The sequence below is a fragment of the Lissotriton helveticus genome, chromosome 3_1, assembly GCF_964261635.1.
Source record: "Lissotriton helveticus chromosome 3_1, aLisHel1.1, whole genome shotgun sequence".
NCBI lineage: Eukaryota > Metazoa > Chordata > Amphibia > Caudata > Salamandridae > Lissotriton > Lissotriton helveticus.
Genome location: NC_136061.1, coordinates 1,847,702,943 through 1,847,725,188, shown reverse-complemented (window position 1 = coordinate 1,847,725,188; position 22,246 = coordinate 1,847,702,943). Strand labels below are relative to the sequence as shown.

The following is a 22,246-nucleotide window of genomic DNA, read 5'->3' as shown; positions in this document are numbered from 1 at the left end:
TCTTTGATTGCGTGGACGTCTTTTTTGATTTGTAAGATTTCCTCTTTGACTTGTTGGAGGGTGGAAAAAGTCAGGTCAGGAGGGTCATTGGGGAAGGTGTTGGTGGTGAGAGCCGTTGGTGAGTGGTGGAGTAGTGAGCTGGAGAGCAGGCAGGGTATCGGGGGGGGGGGTATACTAGCGTTGTTGAGGGGTTCCGCGGTGCTAATGAGTGGGATGGTATTCAAGGTGTGGACGTGTTTGTGGGCGAGGGGTGAGGGTGTTGGAGGTGTGGCAGGCTGTGGTTGGGAGGCATAGGTAGTGACTTCAGTGGGAGACGGTGCTGGTGAGTAGAAGAGTGAGTGAAGGCTGAAGACAGTGGGGGAGACAGGAGGGTAGTGAGGGCTGAGAATAGGAGGTGGGAGAGAGGGGGATGCTAAGGTAAGGGATGAGGTATGTTCTGTATCTTTTGTTGGGAGGGAGATAGAGTTGTGAGTGGGAGTGGGGAGGGAGCAGGGAAGGGAGAGGTGTCTGCCGTGGGGGGGATGGGGGGGATGGGTGGATAAACTCCGCGTGATGGTGTGTGCAGATGTAGGCGTGTTGTGGGTGGGAGTTGTTGTGTCAGGTGTGAGAGACTCGTGGGTGGGGGTGGAGAGGGAGATGGGGAGGGAGAGGTGTCTGTCGTGGGGGGGATGGGAGTGGGGGGTGGATAAACTTTGGGCGGTGGCTTGTTCAGATGGTGGTGTGTTGTGGGTGGGGGATGTTCTGTCCGGGGGGAGAGGGATGGAGGCGGTATGGGTGGGGATAAGAAGGGTCATGTTAGAGGGGCTGCTAGTATATGCGGTGGAGATATTTGTGACTGTCCTTGGGGAGTGGGGAGTGTTAACAGCAGGTGGGCCATTTACTGGGGTGCTGGGGGTAGAAGTGTAGTAGGTGGTGGCTGCGACGTCAGGGGTGATAGTGCTGGCGGAGTTCTGGGTGGGGGTCGGCAGCTTGGAGAGGTGCTCTTTGAACTTGGGGGAACAGGTTGTCTAGTAATTCCAGGTTCTTGTCCGTGGATTGGATTAGGACAATCCCGTTATTGTAGATAGTAATGGTAGACCTGCCAGGGAAGAGGTGGGAAGGTGTGATGGTGAGAATTAAGCCATGAGTTGTTTTCCTGGTGGTGGAGACTGTGAGTAGGGATAGGAAAGTTTTTCTCCATTGGGCTCTGCGTGAGGTGTGGAAGATGATATCAGTATTCAGAGCTCCATTGCCCGATGAGAAGTAAGTGTCGGCAAAGGGTGTTTCAGGGTGCGACCTCAAGAAGTTGTGTTTAAAACGTTTTGTGGCATTTTTGGAGAGAGGAGTGGAGGGGTAGTTAATTCTAAAAGTGTGCTTGCCGTTGAGCTCCGTTTTGGAGAGGCTGTGGTGTTAGGTGTAGGAAGTAGGACGATAGTACAAACTGTCAGCCGCTAGTTACAGGGCCAAGGACGACACTAGTGAGTGATCAAAGATATAAGGAGTAGAAGTCGGTGTGATCCCCGAACAGACAGTGCGTAGGTGCATCTTACCAAATGTATCCTATGTACGAGGTAGCAGTCGGCTTACACCGTGTAACCAACTATGAGAGGTAGGACCGATTAGGTGGAAGCCAAGTTACATATTAGAATGCACGAGGTAACAGCAGTGTAGTCTAGGCGTAGAAAGTGGCTGGGTGCAGCTTACATGACAGAGCGAATTGAATGAGGTAGTAATAATCAGTGCAATATCGTGATGTAGCTTACATCGAAAAACCAACAAATAAATAAATGCGGTAGCGGACAGTGAATGATGGGGATAGCGGTGAGATATGTGCAGCTTGCCGCATATAGAATACAGGCTAAAATAGGGCTAAACTACTAACGAGTTACTGCATCCCATAAATGTGCATACAAATTGCAGCAATAACAGATATAACACTAGAATATACGATAGTAATGTGATAGCAATGCATACAATGTAGGAAGCCAGTAATAATAAAATAAAATAAAATAGAAACTGCAGTAAAGGCAATGACTAGTCCATGATGGCCGCTGAGTAGAGAGAGAGGTCAGTCTAAAATGGCCGCCAGATAGGTCTGGAGACGCTAGTCCTTTTTTGTTGTTACTGCTTGGAGCAAGGAAGAGAGGATCGATTAGTCCTCTTTTGGTTGTTACTGATATCCGAGCAGGGAAGAGTAGTTTCAGAATCTATTCGGCCGGCGCAGGAACTTGCATACCAAGGGGAGTCTTATCTCAGTTTTTTATTATCTTAAGAGGGGCTGCTGAGGGGCCTGAGGGACGAACCGGGCTGCTCCAATCTGAGCACCATGCAGTCGGTCATAGGGATGTCAGTAGTGACCAATGAAGAAAAACGAATCGGGTGCCTAATGATGGCTGCAACACCGCCGCCCATTTTGCCCGGAGGGCGATTTACATGGAGAATATAATAACCCGGCGGGATTGCAGCCAGAATGTCGGGGGAAGAGTCTTCAGTGAGCCAGGTCTCGGTAAGAAATAAAATATCAGGTTGCTCAGACTCAAGGAGATGGAAAATGTCCAGCTGGTGGCTAACCAAAGAGCGAGTGTTTAAATAAATCACAGAGTATTTAAGGTTGCAAACCCTGGTGGGTGGAAGGGAGCTAGATCTTGAAGTCAAAATAGTGGGTTCAGTGGCGCCCAGCAGGGAAGTAATTTCAGGGAAAGCCGTTCTAGTCGTGAGCAAACCCAGAGATGCAAGCCTGGAGGAAGACTCAGGGATAGGGAGCCTGGGATCATGAAAACGAATAAGGGCAGAGCGGGTGTATGCAGGAGGACTGGCAGAGTGACATGCCCCTTGCCCCGGTCGGCCGCGGACGGGCGCAGACGGGCTTAACTCAGGCGCAACTCCGGCGCGCCTTCGTCGCGCCCGCTGCGCTCGTCCGCTGCGCGACACATAGGGGCTGTTTAAATAGGGGAGGATCTCGGGGGCGTGGCGATTGTGTCCCTCGCCTGGCCAGCCCAGCCCAAGATGGCGCCTCCGGCCGCCGAGAGTCCGCCGGTGTATCCTGCACCCAGCCGGCCGCCGGTGCTCCCTCGGAGTGAGAGGCAGGTGAGTGACCAGTTAGATTTTAATAATTCCAGGAGGGGATTTGGAGCGGAGAGAAGAGGAGTTCCCAATTAAAAGCGCGCGCGCCCCTGCTCTTATTTCAGCAGAGCGCGTGTGAGATAAAATACAAAGTACAAGTGTCCAAACACTTAGAAAGTTCTTCCGCTGTTCCTCCAGCCTCAGGCGTAGACCCCCTCGCCAGCCTGTAGGAGACCATATCTGCAGCAAGGGCACATTATGTCTGTTGTACTGCAGACAGCAAGACCAGTTTTTGCTGACCCTTCAATGACCCCATGTAAGTTAAAGCTAGCCATGCATGAGTTCCAACACCCGTCCTATTAATTGCAGCGTTCGATATACTTTTAAGCTTCTGATGCGCTAGTCCTAATAATCCTGGGAATAACTTGGAATGATAGTACAGAGACTTATTTGTTAGCGCTGCTGCCAGGCACTGGCTCCTCAACTTGTGCACCCTAGGTGTTACAATGCACATGGCCCTACCTGTTGTTCTCATCGTACTTCAGTTTTCTTCGAGAATCAGAAGTGGAACTCAGTTGAGGGGACCGTGAGTACTGAAAACGTTCAGTTGGCAGTTTCTAGACGAGTTACAGGGTGAACCTGTAAGGGACCTACTATGATGCGCAGTCTGAACAAATCTGCAGAAATCTGTCTAATTTTTCCTTCCTCTGGTACCTACTTTTTTTTAATACAAATTAAGTGATGGGGTGGTTCTCAGTAAACCACCACTGCTGCTCGCACCACGGTTGTGTGATTGAACCACGTATACGTTTACCACACATGCTGGTTCCATGCGTCTCAACAACGCAAGTCTTCACCACAAATATACATTTACAATGAATTATGCGTTGTTAAGGCATGTATGGTAAAGACAAATCCATGTTCAAGACTGGACAGGTACAGTTTACCCCCTACCCCTGACCCAGTCCTAAAAACGACCCCACCCTCCCCAATCCCTAAAACCGACCAGAGCCCTAACAACTACCAAAACCTCCCATAAGCCCTAAAAACAACCCCGACCGCCCCTAAGCCCTAAAAAGTATTAAAATCCCTGCCTCACTCCCTAAGCCCTAAAACTGCCCCAAACCCCTGCCTTGACATCTAAAACTACACATCCTCCCTAAGAAACAACCCCCTAGCCCTGAAAAATACTGATCTCCTCCCTCTAACCCTGAAAACTACCCCGAATTCTCTCTGCCCTGAAAACTATACCCAATCTATAGATAATAACCCCCCTCAAACCATAGAAACTAACCCTCTGCAAAACCCAGCCCCACTTATCTCACCGAGTCATGCCCTCTCCAGATACTGCTTCTTCCTGCCAGCAACTAGATCGCGCACTGCCTTAATCTGCGTGGTTAAGGCATATGCGTGGTTACAGCAAGTGTTGTAGCGCTTGCGAAGTTGGAACACAGGTGGCCCAGTAAAACACTGCTGCTTGCACCACTCGTTGCCGCTGTCAGTGCGAACGACAACACAACTAAACATCACTCTCCTCCAGGTGTCACAATTCAGACTATTCCAGGCCACCCAAAGCTATAGGAGTAGTCTGGGTGGCAAATATTTTTTTAATGTATGTTGCATTATTAAACACTATGTTGTGCTCACCTCAAAATTAAACCGATATTGCCATCATGTCATGGAGTGTCGTAAGTGCTGGTGCTGAGCAACAGATAACACTGGCTCAAATGAAGGGGCCTTCCCCTTTGCTATTCAGAGGCCTCTTTCTCACTTCGCAATAGAAGTTCCAGGTGCCCCTCTATCCTTTACTCTGATCTCCTTAAGTCTTTGGTGACCTCCCTCTGAATCCAACAATTTTCAACATTAAGCACATAAGCTTTTAAAATAACTCCGAGTTAATTCACCCGATGCTGTCATTCAGAAAAGGATCAGACTGCCCTTACTGCTGTCAAAAATTAACCTGTTCGAGGAATGTGTGCTGTAGATACATATGCTGTGCATACTCCTGCCATCTAGTGTTGGGTCCGGATGTTTGCAAGTTGTTTTTTTTTCGAAGAAGTCTTTCCAGTCACAGGGTAAGATGACTCCTCCTTTCGGTGATAGGGCGCATGGGCATTCCGCCATCCGGTTCGGACATGTATTGCTGCACTTTGGTTTGAAAACCGGTCTTTGGGTACCCCTCTGTGCACAATCCACTCTACCCTCCATGGTATTGTTTCCGTACGTGTTTCCCTGCTCTCTGCATATTGGCTCGCTCAACAAACTCCATTTTCGATCAAAAACCTTGTGGGGGGGTCATTGAGCCATGCTGCGTCGGGCCAGCCTTCTACCGATGGAACGGACTCCTTTCCAATTCTGTCTTGAGTGCCACCTTAAGTACCCTCGCACCGACCTACATCAAGTTTGTAACTTGTGCCTCTCTCCGGAGCACAGGGAGGAAGATTGCAACACTTGTAAGTTGTTTTGGTCCAAGAAGACTAGGTGATCGGGTGCGATGAAGAGAGCTGCAGTGCCAAAGCATCCAACCCACTCTGGATATCTTTGGGGAAGAATCTGACCAAGAAGAGATCACATCATCTGCCGCAGAAGAAAAGGCCCTCTCTGTTCCAGAGTTCGATTCCCTGATCGATCTGGAGTCTGAAGATGTGCCTCCGGGACAGGGTGCCGTGAGTACCAAAGAACCTTTGCCCCCTGAATCCTCTTCCAAAACTCATAAGGCTACGGCACAATCTCTGCCTTCTGGCCAAGTTCGTCACCGAGACAATGTTTTTGATGCCCTGCCTCCCGGCTCGGCACTGAAACAAACCAGCAAGCCTTCCGGCTTGGGAACGAGTCTGCCGAAATTAACTTCGGATCCGAAATCTTCAGGCTCCAGGGACAAATCTGGTTCGGATCTGTAAACCACCACTTCAAAACACAAACATGCTTCGGAGCTGAAACATTCTAAATACAAGTCGATTTCCACGCCGAAATCCAAGGACAATGTACTCTAGCCTCCAGAACCAATTTGTGACGTTCTTAAGGCAAAATTGGATCCCACACAAAAGAAAACTTATATTAATCCTAATACTGGGCCCATTTTGGCTAAAAATCCATCAGAACCCAAGCTTAATGCAGAGGACACTCCTGATTACCTTCCCCTGAAGGAGGACATGGCTACTAGCCCTGTTTATCCTGCCCCACAACCCTCTCCATCATCTTCTCCACAATTAATAAATAAAGATCCATTACATATAACACCTCCGGGATCTCCACAAACAGATCCAGATGTGGACCAGGGTGATGGTGATACTCATTTGCCTGCAAACCCATGGAATGATTATATCAATGACCCTCCAGTAGACAATGAGCCAGACCTTTATCCTGCAAAACCACCACCACCAGATGATAATATGGCTTATCAACAGCTCATTGCCAGCGCAGAAGAGTATCATGGGGTACTGTTACATAATGAAACATTAGAAGAGGACTTTCTATTTGAAACACTTCAGTCCACACATAGGTCAAGTCAAACACTCCCTATGCTTAAAGGCATGATGAGACGTGCAGATGATATCTTTATAGACCCTTTTAGAGCATGTATTTTAACTCCATGGATAGATAAAAAAATATAAAACCTCACCATCAGTTCCTGTGTTTATTAAGGGACAATTACCTCTTGACTCCCTAGTACTGTCCAATGCTTGCAAAAGAGCTAACCCGCAAACTTCTGGTGATGCACCTCCCCCAGATAAAGAATCCAAACGTATAGATGCCGCTAGAAAACTATTATCTGTTCAAGCTGCAAATCACTGGCACATCGCAAACACACATGACCTACCAGTTAGGTACGACAGGGCACACTGGGGTGAGATGGAGCAACTGCTCCAATATCTCCCTGACGAACTTAAAACTAAAGCACAGCAGTTAGTTGAAGAGGGGAAACTCATCTCTAACTCCTCAATAAGATGTGCTTTAGACACAGCTGACACTGCAGCTAGGGAGATCAATACCAGCATTCTCCTTAGAAGGCATACATGGCTTAGGATCTCGGGGTTTAAGCCTGAGTTCAACAGTCCATTTTGAATACCCCATTTGACGAGGAACACCTGTTTGTTCCTGTACTTGAACAATCCTTAGACGAAATAAAAAAAGGACACTGACGCGGCAAAATCCATGGGATCGCTCCAGTCCCCATCCAATAGCGGCTATTTTTGCCGCTTATTTTGTAGAGCAGGGTCCAAAACAACATCCTCGGACCCAAATGCTTCCTCTTACAAAGGCGACATCCAATCCATTTCCTCTAGAGATTTCTACAGAGGAGGATATAGAGGAAACAATTCCAAAGGCAGGGGTAAAGGCGCCACACCACATAACTCACCTTCCCCTAATAAACATTGACTTGCCCACACGTCCCCCCGATCCCTTGACACCTTTTAGGTGAAGACTTCAACAGTTTCTCCCCATTTGACAAACTATAACAATCTACAAATGGGTCCTAGACCTTGTCCAGCACAGTTATTGTCTGGAGCTCACCTCCAATCCAGCAAACATTCCACCTCGCATTCACAAATTGTCGTCATACCATTTGCAGTTACTCAAACAAGAGGTGCAATCTCTCTTACTAAAGGGATCCATAGAACCAGTTCCATTTTAGTACCAAGCTTCACGGGTTTACTCTCTTTATTTACTAATTCCCCAAAAAGGATGGTTCATTAAGACCAATTTTGGATCTCGGAGAATTAAGCCACTACATACTGTCAGAACATTTCCATATGGTAACGCTTCAACAGGTCCTTCCTTTCCTACAGCAAGGTGTTTTTTTTGTCCACACTGGACTTAACAGATGCATATTTTCACATTCCGTCTCATCACAAATATCTCAGATTTGTGATAGCAGGCGAACACTGTCCGGTCCAAGTAATTCCATTCAGAGTAATTACTGCTCCCAGTGTATTTACAAAATACCTAGCAGTGATAGCAGCTCACGCAGAAGACAACAAATTCATGTCTTCCCCCTAACTAGATGACTGCACACACCAAAAGTGTCTTCAAAGCACTCAGATCACGCTACACCTTCTTCACCAACTAGGTTTCATGGTCAACATTCAGAAATCTCATCTACAGTCTTTACAAATACAAACTTATCTAGGAGCCACTCTCAACACTCACAAGGCTCTAGCCTGCCCCAATGTAGCCAGAATTTCCAATATCCTAACTCTATTGCTGCAGTTCCAACCAACTCAACCTTGCCAGCCAGGACTTTCATGCACCTACTGGTAATGATGGCTTCATGCATTGCAGTAGTACCTCATGCAAGACTACACATGTGTCCATTAAAACAATGCTTAGCTCATCAGTGTTATCAGTCACACGGTCAATTAACAGATATAGTGTTGGTAGACAGCCGCACCCATCGCTCTCTACAGTTGGGTATCAGAAGGGCGGCCATTCATCGACCCTGTTCCACAAGTCGTGCTAACAGCAGACGCATCTCTCACTGGTTGGGGTGCACATCTCCAACATTACACAGTCCGCACAGACAACTTGACACCAATGTGCTATGTACAAAAACAAGGGGGGGGGGGCACACTCTCCAACTGTCACGCCTGTCTCAGACAATTTGGAAATGGGAAATCCATCGCAAATTCACCTTCTGGCAGAACAACTCCCAGGAGTAAACAATCAAATTGCTGACCTCAGCAGAAAGAGACAGCAAATACACGGGTGGGAACTTCATCCTCACGTTCTCCTTCCATACTTTCAACAGTGGGGATACCCAACAAATAAATCTGCCACAGTAGGCAATGCGCAATGCCCAAACTTCTCCTCCAGGTTCCCACACCCTCTCTCCAAACGCAATGCTCTATGGATGAATTGGTCCGGGATATTTCCCTATGCTTTTCTGCCTCTTCACTCCTTCCGTTTCTGGTTCAGAAACTCAGGCAAACACTGATTTTTGTAGCTCCCACATGGGTCCGTCAACCATGGTACACCACCCTGTTAGAGCTCTCAGCAATTTCACTTCAAAAGCTACATCTAACCTCCAGTCTCCTCACTCAGAACCATGGAGAAATCAAGCATCCAAATCCCAAGGAGCTCTACTTGGAGATTTGGCTCCTGAAGTCATAGAGTTTGGGTATTTAAATTTGCCACCAGTCTGTATGACTTCTGAAAGAAGCGGGAAAACCTACTACCAGAGCTTGCTATGCAGCAAAATGGAAAAGATTTGTTGTTTACTGTAACAACAACATTCTATCTCTAGATGCTTCTGTTAAGAACTTTGGCTGTTACCTTTTTAACCTACACCTATGTGGGCGAGCTTAAACATCTATTAGGTTGCACCTTGCAGCAGAAGCTGCATATTTGCAAAACAGACAGCATTTGTCTTTGTTCAAAGTTCCTGTCATCAAAGCATTTATGTAGGGTTTAAAAAGAGTTATACTACCAAGAATTCCACCGGCACCAGTGTGGAATCTTAATGTTGTACTTACAAGACTTATGGGTCCACTCTTTGAACCACTACACAAGTGTCCTTTACAGTTTCTCTCTTGGAAGGTTGCATTCCTCATTGCAATTATTTCATTAAGAAGAGTTGTTGAGATACAAGCATTAATTTTAGAAGAACCCTTCTTTCAGCTCCATAAAGATAGGGTAGTTCTTCACACCATTCCCAAATTCCTTCGAAAAGTGGTTTCTGCTTTCCATATTAACCAATCAGTTGAGTTACTTATGATCTTTCCTCAACCTGATTCAGTAGCAGAACGAGCTCTTCACACACTTGACGTCAAAAGAGCTTTACTGAATTATATGAAAAGAACAAAAGAATTTACACCACCTCACAAAGGCAATCCTATTTCTAAATCTGGCATTTCAAGATGGATTAAGTGCATTCAAACTTGCTACGGCATAGCCAAACCAACTTTATCTATAGCCCTAGAGCGCATTCCACTCGCAAAATAGGGGCATCTATTGCCTTTTTAGGTAACATTCCTCTACCTGCCATCTGTAAAGCAGCAACATTGGGTACACCACACACATTTATCAAACACTGTTGTGTGGATGTACTGGCACACCAACAAGCCAATGTAGGGCAGGTAGTGCTAAAAACACTTTTCCAGACAACAGCAACATCTACCGGTTAGCCACCGCTATGGGAGAATACTGCTATATGGTCTATGCAAAGCATGTGTATCCACAGCACACATGCCTCGAGAAGATTAAGTTACTTACCCTGTAAGCATCTGTTCTTGGCATGTAGAGCTGTAGATTCACATGCGCTCTCCCTCCTCCCTGGACACCTGTGGTTGTTGCAGTTCTTATTATTCACATTACATACGCATGGACATCTCAGTACTACACTTGCTCCATTCTCATCCTATTGCGGGAAAAAAATCTAGCAATGGAGTCGATGCTCATGCGCGCTATCACCGAAAGGAGGAGTTGCCTTACCTTGTGACTGGAAAAGACTTCTTTGAGGAAAAACAACTTGCAAACATCCAGGTCCAACACTAGATGGCAGGAGTATAACAAGCATGTGAATCTACAGCTCTACAAGCCTAGAACAGATGCTTACAGAGTAAGTTACATAATCCTTCCAAACCCTTTCCAGTGCAGTATTAATTAAAGCTATCTAAAAGGTTTTGGAGACCCCTCGGCATCAGCAAGACCAAAATGGTATCATAAGAAAAAAGCAGTACTGGATCCAGGGACCTGAAGAGTCATGACTGCACTTGTTGAGATGGTCAACAATGTCATTGAGAGAGCGTGAGAACAGGGTAGGTGCAATCACTTGCCCCTGTCTCACTCCTATGTTAATTGGTAATGGCCCAGTTCACCATTCACCCCCAATGGACCATAGCGTTGTTACCCTGGTGTACACTAACTATTTGGGCTAGGATGTCATCTGGGGACTCACTGACTTTTCAGTTGTGCCCAGAGCTGCCACCTTGGGACAAGGTCAAGCGCTGCCCTTAAGTCTACAACCCCAATATAAATGTGGACATCTCTTATTTTAACATATTTCATAAGAAGCACATTAGCATAAATCCTGCATCAGTTGTGCTAGTTGGAGATCTAAACCCTTCCTTGTAAACTGTTAGTACATTGTTTCCACGGATCTCATTATTCAGTTTATCCTGAACTTGTCTGGCATAAACTTTCTGCATTGTGTTGAAGTCTTATTGGCCTGTAGATCCCAGGATCGAGTTTACTCTTTCTTAAAAATTGTTATAACAGTACTACTTCAGCCCTCTTCCAAGTGGTGGGACCGGTGCACCTGAAGCAACCACATTGCCAATTAAGTTAAGATAAGTACCTCTTGCTTCTAGATCATGCATAAGCAAATCACCCAGAATTTTATCCAGCCCTGGAGCCTTACCCAACTTAATAGCGTTAATTGCCTTTATTGTGTCCTCTAAGCTGAAGTGGATCCTATAGATTAAACAATCGTTTACACAATCAGTTAATGACCAATGATGATCATTACAAACTCCCTTGGTATCTGCGTAGAGGTTGGCAAACTGTTGAGTCCAGATGAGCTGATCCGAATAATATTCTGTGTGGGAGATTGTGCCTTTACTACCATATGCAATTTTTCTCCAGAACGTGAACAAATCTTTTATAATAGCAGCATGGAGTACATTTTTCCAGTTTCCCTCGTACCATCCTCACTGCGTATAGCTTAATGTTGTTTTGTAGTTTGCCCTCGCCTTCCTTATGCCAAGATATCCCTACTACATATCCCCAAAATGTAGTAGGAATATCTTGGCCATGTCATAGTATAATGTCAAACGATTACACTATTTACTGCTTTGCGTCTCTATACGTATTCCTACCTTTAGAGGAAAACACAATCTAAGGTGAAGTCTGTGTTTTTGTCAATGTGGGTTTTGGGGGACGAATGTTGAGCCCCCTCGAAACTCAGTCCTCTACAAAGAAAAACAGCTAGCAAGATCTGCACCCAAAACTAGATGAGCGAAGTATGCAGATTTTCCTCTGTCTCCACAAAGAATACCAGGTTCCCTCAGTAGTCTTCAAAAATGTGACTCTTAAGTGATGTGTGACATCTGCTGTCTCCTTCTACCGGGCCACGATGACTACCATGTGTTAACAGCAAGGATATTGATGTATTACAATCTATTTTTTTTTTTTTTTCACAGCTACATGCCAAAATTCTGCATTCTCTTTTGGCATCTTTGAACTTGTCCTTCGTGCATTACAAGTAAACCACAGGAAGACTGCTACTTCCTGGTGAAAACCAGGAGGTGATCATAGGTGGTGGAAAAAAAGTCCTCATCACTTTAGATATAGTTGTCATAATAAAAGTATTGTCTATACTGTGTACTACCACAATTTTTGGTGTTCATTTATGATAGAGGGGCATACGCACACATTTTTGACAGTCATAAGCCCATTTCACTAGTGCCAGTTAAGGGATCTGTAGTTTTTGCCATCTTGTTGTTGGGCCAATATCCCTGATTGGAAGGAATGAAGCCCCATTGGCCCTGGATAATGCTTGGCAGTGCCAGCAAAGATTGCACAATGTGTGTCGGATTCTACAACCTACCTAGGAAAATGTTGATTGTTCCATAGCATACCATCTTTAACTACAGCATTTTGTCTGAACAGGGTAGTTTATCGGTTTCTACTTAATAGGTGGTGGCGAGACATATATACATAACAATTGTTTAAGTAGCTTAATCTGTCATTTCATAGATCTTTTGTCTTTTTGTTTTGAATCGCTTTTGGCAGTTGATATATTACTGATTTCGGAAGTATTTGAGACCTCTGCTGCAAAACGTCTGGCTGATTCACAATGCTTAGAGTTTTATCCATTCTTCACCGGGAAGCAAGTTTAATTACTATATTGCCAGGAATATGTTCTTGTGCTTCTTTCATACTAGTCACATCTTAGCTGCCAAATAATTTGGTCATTTACTACCATTTTACCACTGAAGTTACAATTTCAGTAAAAGTCTTTTGCATTACCATTCCTCATGTTATTTCGTCATTTGTTGATGTTAGTTTATACTAGGTCCTCTCACCAGTCTCTGCTTTGTGCAAACTCAGAGTCGTGACATGAGTACAAGCTATAATTGAGCCAATGTAGTAAGGAGTCTTTATTTGTTATTGAGGTAGTTGTGCTGGTATGTAGGGGGAATATGCAAAAGCATGGTTAGCCTTTTCATACCCTTTCATAGTCAGCTCAGCAAATTTCCCAAAGTGGGTGTGTCCCTCCAGCAACATGGCTCAGCCACGTCATACTGGCTGCTGATCTTTGCAGTGATCTGGAGGTCAGTATTTTGTATTTTTGTGTGGTCAATCCTGCCTCACCTCTGAGGTCTGTAAACTGATTTGTGTGTTTGTCTATACCGAGTCTTTTCAGCAGGTTGAAGACCATTTGAGGCTTTAGCAACATGTTATCCCTTGTAAATATAAAAAAAATTAAATGAAAGATGTTGATATGAAACAGTCTGACCTGGGTCAAATAGAGTTCTGTTCAATTAACTCCTCTGCTGTTTGTTGCAGACTGAGCGGGATGTAAGCGTGCGGCAGAGGGCGGTGGACCTGCTGTATGCCATGTGTGACCGCAGCAATGCCCAGCAGATCGTGGCAGAGATGCTTAATTACCTGGAGACAGCAGATTACTCTATTCGTGAGGAGATTGTGAGTGGCAACTGATGACCTCTGTGTACTTTGTAATTTTTGTCATCCTGTGAAACGTTTTCAGAAGACATTCTTCAAGATTAAAACACTTTAATTAAAATGAATAAAGAAATGTATGTATGGAAGCTAAAATCCAAAGTGGTTAGGGTAGGGAGGCCTAACCCAGTATTGACCAGTTTAATTATGCCAAAACACTTGTCTCTCGAAGCATGTCTTCAGTTTTCTGTCTATTGCCAAATATCTCCCCTCGATGATGATTTCTTCTTCCTCTTCCTCCTCTACCTCTACCTCTTCTTCTACCTCTACCTCTTCTACCTCTACCTCTTCTTCTTCTTCTACCTCTTCTAACTCTACCTCTTCTAACTCTACCTCTTCTTCTTCTACCTCTTCTAACTCTACCTCTACCTCTTGTTCTACCTCTACCTCTTGTTCTACCTCTACCTCTTGTTCTACCTCTTGTTCTACCTCTACCTCTTGTTCTACCTCTACCTCTTGTTCTACCTCTACCTCTACCTCTTGTTCTACCTCTACCTCTTCTACCGCTACCTCTTCTACCGCTACCTCTTCTACCGCTACCTCTTCTACCGCTACCTCTTCTACCGCTACCTCTTCTACCGCTACCTCTTCTACCTCTACCTCTTCTACCTCTACCTCTTCTTCTACCTCTACCTGTTCTTCTTCTACCTTCTTCTACCTCTACCTCTTCTACCGCTAGCTCTTCTACCGCTACCTCTTCTACCTCTACCTTTACCTCTACCACCTCTACCTCTTCTTCCTCTTCTACCTCTTCTACCACCTCTACCTCTTCTACCTCTACCTCTTCTACCTCTACCTCTTCTACCTCTACCTCTTCTACCTCTACCTCTTCTACCTCTACCTCTTCTACCTCTACCTCTTCTACCTCTACCTCTTCTACCTCTACCTCTTCTACCTCTACCTCTTCTACCTCTACCACCTTTTCCTCTACCACCTTTTCCTCTACCACCTTTTCCTCTACCACCTTTTCCTCTACCACCTTTTCCTCTACCACCTCTTCCTCTACCACCTCTTCCTCTACCACCTCTTCCTCTACCACCTCTTCCTCTACCACCTCTTCCTCTACCACCTCTTCCTCTACCACCTCTTCCTCTACCACCTCTTCCTCTACCACCTCTTCCTCTACCACCTCTACCTCTACTACCTCTTCCTCTTCTACCTCTGCCTCTTCTACCTCTACCACCTCTACCTCTTCTTCCTCTGCCTCTTCCTCCCCCTCAGTGAGTTGCTTGAGGTTCAACCACAAATAATACTAATTATCTGACCCCAAATCTACATATTACTTTATCAGTTTGTTGTTATAATCTGGATGTCTAAACAATTAGCAAGTGGTCGTGTGGTGTTTGTTGCCCTCTAAGCCTCTTTTAGTGCCATGGTTGTCCTAGTCTTCTGCTAGTTCAAAAGTTAACCATAGTAGCTCTAGAAGTAGAAAGGAGTTAAAATTGTTCTATCCACCAATCCTGATACTTTAAGAAATGTAATATTTGAGGCATGTGAGCTATAGATCACATGCTTTACCTACTCCTGCCATCTAGTGTTTGGTCCGGATGTTTGTAAGTTGTTTTTCTTCTAAGAAGTCTTTCCAGTCACGAGGTAAGCTGACTCCTCCTTTCGGTGATAGTGCACCTGGGCATCAAATCCATTGTCAGATTGTTTTTTTCCGCCATCAGGTTCGGACGTGAATTGCTGCGCTCCGGATTGAAACCGTTCTTCGGGATCCCCTTAGTGTGTAATCCACTATACCGGTATCATTATGATGATAGTTTATCCTTTTCTGCTCACATCCAGCAGGTGTCAGCTGGGTGCCTAAACAAACTCAGAATAACTTTGAAAATTTCTTGACTCCAGAAGACTGCCGTAAAGCTGTAGTCCATGCGACTGTTACATCGAGGCTGGACTACGCCAACGGCCTCTATCTCGGCTTGCCAAAGTATTTGACCCAGCGTTTACAGACCGTGCAGAATGCGGCTGCAAGGCTTATCAAACATATTCCTTTTAGACACCATGTCTCTCCGCATCTGCGCGGTCTGCACTGGCTATCAGTGCCCAGTAGGATCAAATTTAAGGCTCTGACCCTGGCTTTCAGGGCACTGCAGGGTAACTGCCCTAACTATCTTAAATTGAGACTTCCCCGATACCAGCAGTCGAGGTCTCTTCGCTCAAATACATTGAATCTGATACATGCTCCCTGAGTCTTGAAGGCTCGGCTTGGGGGTAGGACTTTCTCCGCTGGGACAGTAAAATTGTGGAATGCTTTGCCTTTGTCTATTCGCTCTGCAACTTCAGAGATCTGCTTTAGGAAGCAGTTAAAGACATGGCTTTTTAATCAAAAAATCTAAGCCACTCCATTTACATTCAGTTGCTCACATAGCGCCGGGACACCTCCGTGTGAGGTAGCTGTTCGCGCTTTAGAAATATCAGTATTATTATTATTATTATTTTTCGTACGCGAAGCCCACTTCTCCGTGTATCGTATTGGTCGAGGAAATTTTAAATTTCTTTCGGAAAACTCATGGAAGGCCATCGGGCCTACCCGCGTCGGTCCACCTTGCAGTCGATGGAACAGACTCCATTCAAATTCTGCCCTTGGTGCCATGCAAAATATCTGTGCACTGACTTGCACAATGTGTGCAACTTGTGCTTATCTCCAGAGCACAACGCACAATATGGTGACACATGCAGATCCTTCTGATCCAAGAAAACTCTGAGATCGTTGGGCTCGACGTCGTGAAATTCAAAGCCAGAACATCGAAAACATGCCGGGCATCTAAGGTGAAGGATCAGAGCAAGAAGAATTCAATGCACGAGGGGCCGAAGAGGAGCAGGAAATGCAGCCCTTATCGATTCCTGAATCGGACTCCCAGATGGAAGAGGACTTAACGCAGGGTCAAAGTTCCGTGAGTACTGAACACCCCTTGCCCTGAAATCCAGTCAAACCTAGCAAAAGGCTTAGGTTCCACCTCCGCCTCTGGGCCAAGGTCGGCCCCAAGACGATGTTTCTGACGCCCTGCCTTCCGGCTCAGCCCCGAAACTCCTTGTCAAGCCTTCTGACTCTAGATCGAGTCGGCCACAGTCTGGCACCGAAACGAAACCTTCGAACTCAAAGCCAAAGACTGCAGGACCGAAATCCTCAAGCTGAATATCGAAAACTGCTTCGGAGCCCAAACCTTCCACGCCGAAAGGTCATTCCACCCTGGCACTGAAGTCCTCGGTACCAAAACATGCTCCTTCAAAGTTGCAGGATCCGATTCTTAACTTGCCACCCCCCAAATTGGATCCTAACCAAAAGGAACTTTACATCAACCCTGAAACAGGATGATATCTTTCCAAACTGCCTCATAAATGCAAACCTGAGTCAGAGGACATACAATATAAGATTCCTTTAAAGAAGAAAAATGTCGGTACTAACCCTTCTCCTCTTTTACCACGTTCCACTACACCTTTACCACCTTCTCCTGTATTAGAACACCTACTTCACACAACACAATTCTTCACCCTCACAGCATGAAGATGATGATGGAGATGATCAAGATATTCAATTACCCGTCGAACCTTGGGAAGATTACACTATTGATCCACCTACTGATAAGGACTCAGACCTTTACCCTGCAAAGCCTTCCCCTCGTGACCACAATGTAGGATATTTAGAGTTGCTTGCTAGAGCTGCACAATATCATGGGGTACAACTACACAAAGAATCACTAGAAGATTATTTCTTGTTCGACACTTTTAAGTAGTACACACAGATCTAGTCAAATTCTTCGTATGCTCAAAGGCATGATGAGACATACTGATGGCATCTTCAAAGACCCTGTTCTTGCTTGCATTCTGACTCCCAGAATATATCAAAAGTATAAGCCTGCTCCCTCTGATCCAGTCTTTATTAAGGGACTATTACCCCTTGCCTCACTTGTTGTCTCTAATGCCCGTAAACAGGCTAATTCACAAACCTCTGGGGATGCCCCCCCTCCGGGCAAGGAATCAAAATGAATAGACACCTCTGGCAAGCGAACAAATAGCTGCCCAGGCGGCTAATCATTGGCGCATCGCCAACACCCTGGCCCTCTCCGCCAGGTATATTAGAGCGCATTGGGAGGAAATGGAGCAATTGCTCCAATATCTTCCAGATGAGCACAAAGCTAAAGCATACAATTTAGTACAAGAAGGAAAGCTCATCCCCAATTCTTCTGTTAGATGTGCCTCAGATGCTGCCAACGCTGCAGCTCGAGAGATTAACACTATTGTGTTACTCACGAGACATGCCTGGTTAAGGATTTCCGGTTCCAAACCTGAAGTCCAGCAATTTATCTTAAACACCCCGTTTTACAAAGTCCATATTTTCGTGCCTGAAGTTGATCAGGCATTATAAAAAAATTAAAAAAAGACACTGTAGTAGCTAAGTCTATGGAAGCTCTACAGTCTCCTTCTAACTGGGGCTCCTTTCATCACTCCTTTTGTCGTGGGGGTCTAAGACCACGTACTCAAGACACCAGTGTTTCCTCCTATAAAGGCAACAATCCACCTTCCTCCTCAAGAGGTTTCTTTAGAGGATGATATCGAGGAAACAGCAAGGGTAGAGGAAAAGGTTCCACACCCCATAACCCCCTTCCTCTAACAAACAGTGACTTACCCTCCCTTCCCCCCGATCATCTAACACATATCTGGTGATGTCTTCCACAATTCCTCGCCATTTGGCAATCTATAACAACAGACAAATGGGTTTTAGGAAGTATCCAATATGGTTATTGCTTGGAGCTTACCACCAATCCTTCAAACATTCCATCTCGTTCTCACAGTCACCAAAACATTTGCACCTCCTCAAACAGGAATCCCAGTCTCTCTTCCTAAAAGGAGACATAGCGCTGGTACCATTGCAATATCAAGGGTCAGGCGTTGTATTTTCTAATTCCCAAAAGGGACGGCTCCTTAAGACCTATTTTGGAACTCCGAGAACTGAACTCTTCATACTAGCAGAACATTTCCTCATGGTGACACTTCAACAAGTGCTTCCACTTTTGCAACAAGGCGACTTTGTCTACTCTAGACTTAAATGACTCATATTTTCCCATTACAATTCACCTTGCTCATTGCAAGTAACTCAGATTTGTGATAGCGGGTCAATATTACCAATTCAAAGTACTACCTTTTGGATTCACCAAATGCCTGGCAGTATTCACAGCTCATCTGAGAAGACCGCATATCCACGTCTTTCACTATCTGGACGACTGGCTCATCAAAGCCAGCACTTGCCAAAAGTGTCTCCAACACACTCAAACCACAATTCACTTACTACACCAACTAGGGTTTACAGTGAATGCGCTGGAGTCCCATCTGCAGCCTTCAAACACACAAACGTATTTGGGACTCACCATGGACACTCAAACATCTCTATCCTTCCCCAATGCAGCCAGAATTCACAGTATTCAGTCTCTTCTCACTCTGTTTCAGCCCAACCACTCGATACCACCCAGAGTCTTCATGCAACTTCTGGGAATTATGGCGTCTTGCATCATAATCGTTCCCCATGCAAGACTTCACATGCGTCCTGTTAGAAATGGGATCTCTGGTTGGCTAAGGCTTGCGCCAAAGCCAAGAAGAGACCACCACTCTAGTCAGGGCAAAGGAGTTACACGCCAAAGATAACCCCTGCTTACCCACTTGATAGCTTGGCACGAGCAGTCAGGCTTATTCCGGAGGCAATGTGTAAAGCATTTGCGCAACACACACAGCAACAACATACTAGGCACACCACAAAAGGAACTCCACACAAGGTTATATCAAAAATAGCCTTTGTATTATCATAACACACATTAGAATAGTAATCTAAACTGTGCCACCGGGCAACCTTTACAAGGGATTTTATACACATGACAGGGTCACTTGGGCCACTGTCAGAACCATCACTTAGTAAAGATAGTAAATGTAGAGCACATAATAAACATAGAACACAACCAGTAATTACTGGCAAAAACTGTACTCGGCAACATCCTTTAACACAAACCATATTATGCACAGTATCACATAAGGCGTGAAATATATTCTGCGCCAACCACATAAGCCTAAAAAATATTGGACCATAACCTCCTAAGCATAACTCACATTAGGAAATAATCTCCCTAGCATAAACCACAGTAGGGAATAACTCGGACATAACTCAGTATGCATAACCTCAAAATCATAAAAACACATTTAGAGGCATAAATCAGGGAGCATTTCCTGGCACCACGTAAATCACATTAGGGCATGGAGCCCTATAAAGCCAATAGTCCTCCTGGCCTACTGGCCTTTTCAAAGGGGCTCAAATGCCCTATGTCCAAAGAGTCAGGGCGCCCTGCCAATGCAGCAGTATCCAAAAGCACGTCATTGCGCTGGGGCAGTAGTACACCTCAATCCTAACTCAATCAAAAATGCCCCCAAGGAATGAATGGCCTAAACGTAGCAGCTGGCGCAAAGTGCTGTGCAGCTGTGAATATCAAATGGCACCACTGTGCCTTCTGGGCCCTCACTGGGGCTCCCTCTAAATACAATTGGTCCCCCAACGTTGGAGCGGCCCGCAATGGCGGGACCGCTCAGGCACCGACAGCATGCCTTGAATTGCGCCACTTCACTGGGGCCCTCGAGGCCTATAACTTTAATAACACTGCCCCCTCAGTGCAGCTGCCCTCTGCAAGCAGGGCAGCTGAAATAACAAGGTGAAGGGGGGCGGGGGGGACGGGACCCTGGCACATCTGTGCCCTCGACGAGAGAGCCAAACACAGGCTCTTAAATCAAAACATGCCCACCTCGTTAAAGCTGCCCGCAACGGCGGTCCGCTCATGAAATGGGCACCGACACTGTGCCCCGACCTAGTCTCCCCCCTACCCCGCCATCTGAACTCACCGGGCTGTGGGGACTCTGCAGGACGCGGGACTTTCTCTCACTGCGAGACCGGTACTCCGCTCTCATGAGGAGCCCGCGAGGCTCCCCCCCTGCACTCTCCTTCACCCGGTCCCTCTCTGGGGACACACGACTTGGCAGGGGAGCCCGCGAGGCTCCAGACAACTTCTCCTTCCTTCTCGGTGGCGCAGTCACAAGCGGGGCTCCCTCAGCTCACGGGAGCCCCGGACACTTCAAGTTGGGCGCTCCATGCCCCGCCCATGTCCCAGGCAAGGTTGCCTGTTTTCGGATGGCGCTGAGACCGACCCGGAGAAGGATTACCCCTCCCACTACTCTCTGCCCAGATGTCCTATTCAGCACAGCGCTGACTCATCCTGCCCCTCCTGGAGCCACCCATTCCCCTCAGCTCTTTTCACACACAAGCCAGACATGCAATTCACATCAGGCATGCAGTCACATAGCACACAGAAATGCCAACTTCTAAAAGTGGCATTTCTAAAATAACTACAATAAATCTGCGCACACCATTGCGCAGCATTTAATCACACAAATTCATACATACCAGACTTGACCACACTGCTCCTCTCATTGTAGGAATTACTACTGACACACACTGATCAGAGAATCCCCAATGCATTCCTATGGGACTGCAGGCCAATCTTACAAATGTAACACCGAGAGAGCACACACTTTACACTGGACTGAAGTGCCCAGAGGCCTAAAGCCACCACTATCCTGTCGGAGAGCAGGCAAAAAGTTTAGGGGTGAACCTGCCAAAAAGGGCCAAGTCCAACACGTCCCCTACAGCAATGCTTAGCAAGTGAGTGGAACCAGTCGCAGGGTCGATTAACTGATCTAGTGTTGGTAGACGGCCGCACCCATCACACTCTACAGTGGTGGAACCCACAAAATGTATCCAAAGGGTGGCTCTTCATCGACCTTGTTCCACAGACAGTGCTAACAGCAGACGCATCACTCACTGGTTGGGGGGGCTCACTTACAGAATCATACAATCCAAGGATTGTGGAGTCTGAAGCACAAAAAATCTCCATATAAATTATCTAGAGCTACTATCAGTGTTTCTAGCGCTCAACGCCTTTCAAACTCACATAGTTCAAACTTTCATAGTAGGCAAAGCTGTCTTAGTCTGTATGGACAACACTACAGCTATGTACTATATACAAAAACAGGGGAGCGGACACTCTCCAACTGTCAAGCCTAGCACAAGCCATTTGGAAATGGGCTATACACCACAAGATTTATCCCCTGGCAGAGCACCTTCCAAGAGGTGAACAATCAGATTGCAGACCTTCTCAGCAGATAGAAGCAGCAAATTCATGAGTGGGAACTTCATCCTCAGGTTCTCCTCCCCTACTTTCAGGATTGGGGATTTCCTCAGATAGACCTGTTAGCCACAGCAGAAAACGCAAAATGCCCAAGCTTTGCCTCCAGGTTCCCACACCCACTCTCTAAAGGCAATCCCCTATGGATGAACTGGTCAGGAATATTTGCTTATGCTTTTCTGCCTCTCCGCCCATTCCACTGGTAGTTCGGAAGCTCAGGCAAATATGCCTCACACTAATTCCTATAGCTCCAACATGAACACATCAAACCTGGTTCACTACCATGTTGGAGCTGTCAATAG

General features: G+C 46.0%; 1 protein-coding gene across 2 annotated transcripts in view; it reads left to right on the top strand.

Annotated features, from left to right (window-relative positions):
• AP2A2 (adaptor related protein complex 2 subunit alpha 2) overlaps positions 1-22,246 on the top strand; it is a 537,324-nt gene that overhangs the window by 380,388 nt on the left and 134,690 nt on the right. For both annotated transcript variants that reach the window (XM_078682786.1, XM_078682785.1), the window contains exon 10: positions 13,552-13,689. In XM_078682786.1, coding sequence (XP_078538912.1) covers positions 13,552-13,689 — 138 coding nt within the window. The remainder of the gene's footprint in view (positions 1-13,551; positions 13,690-22,246) is intronic.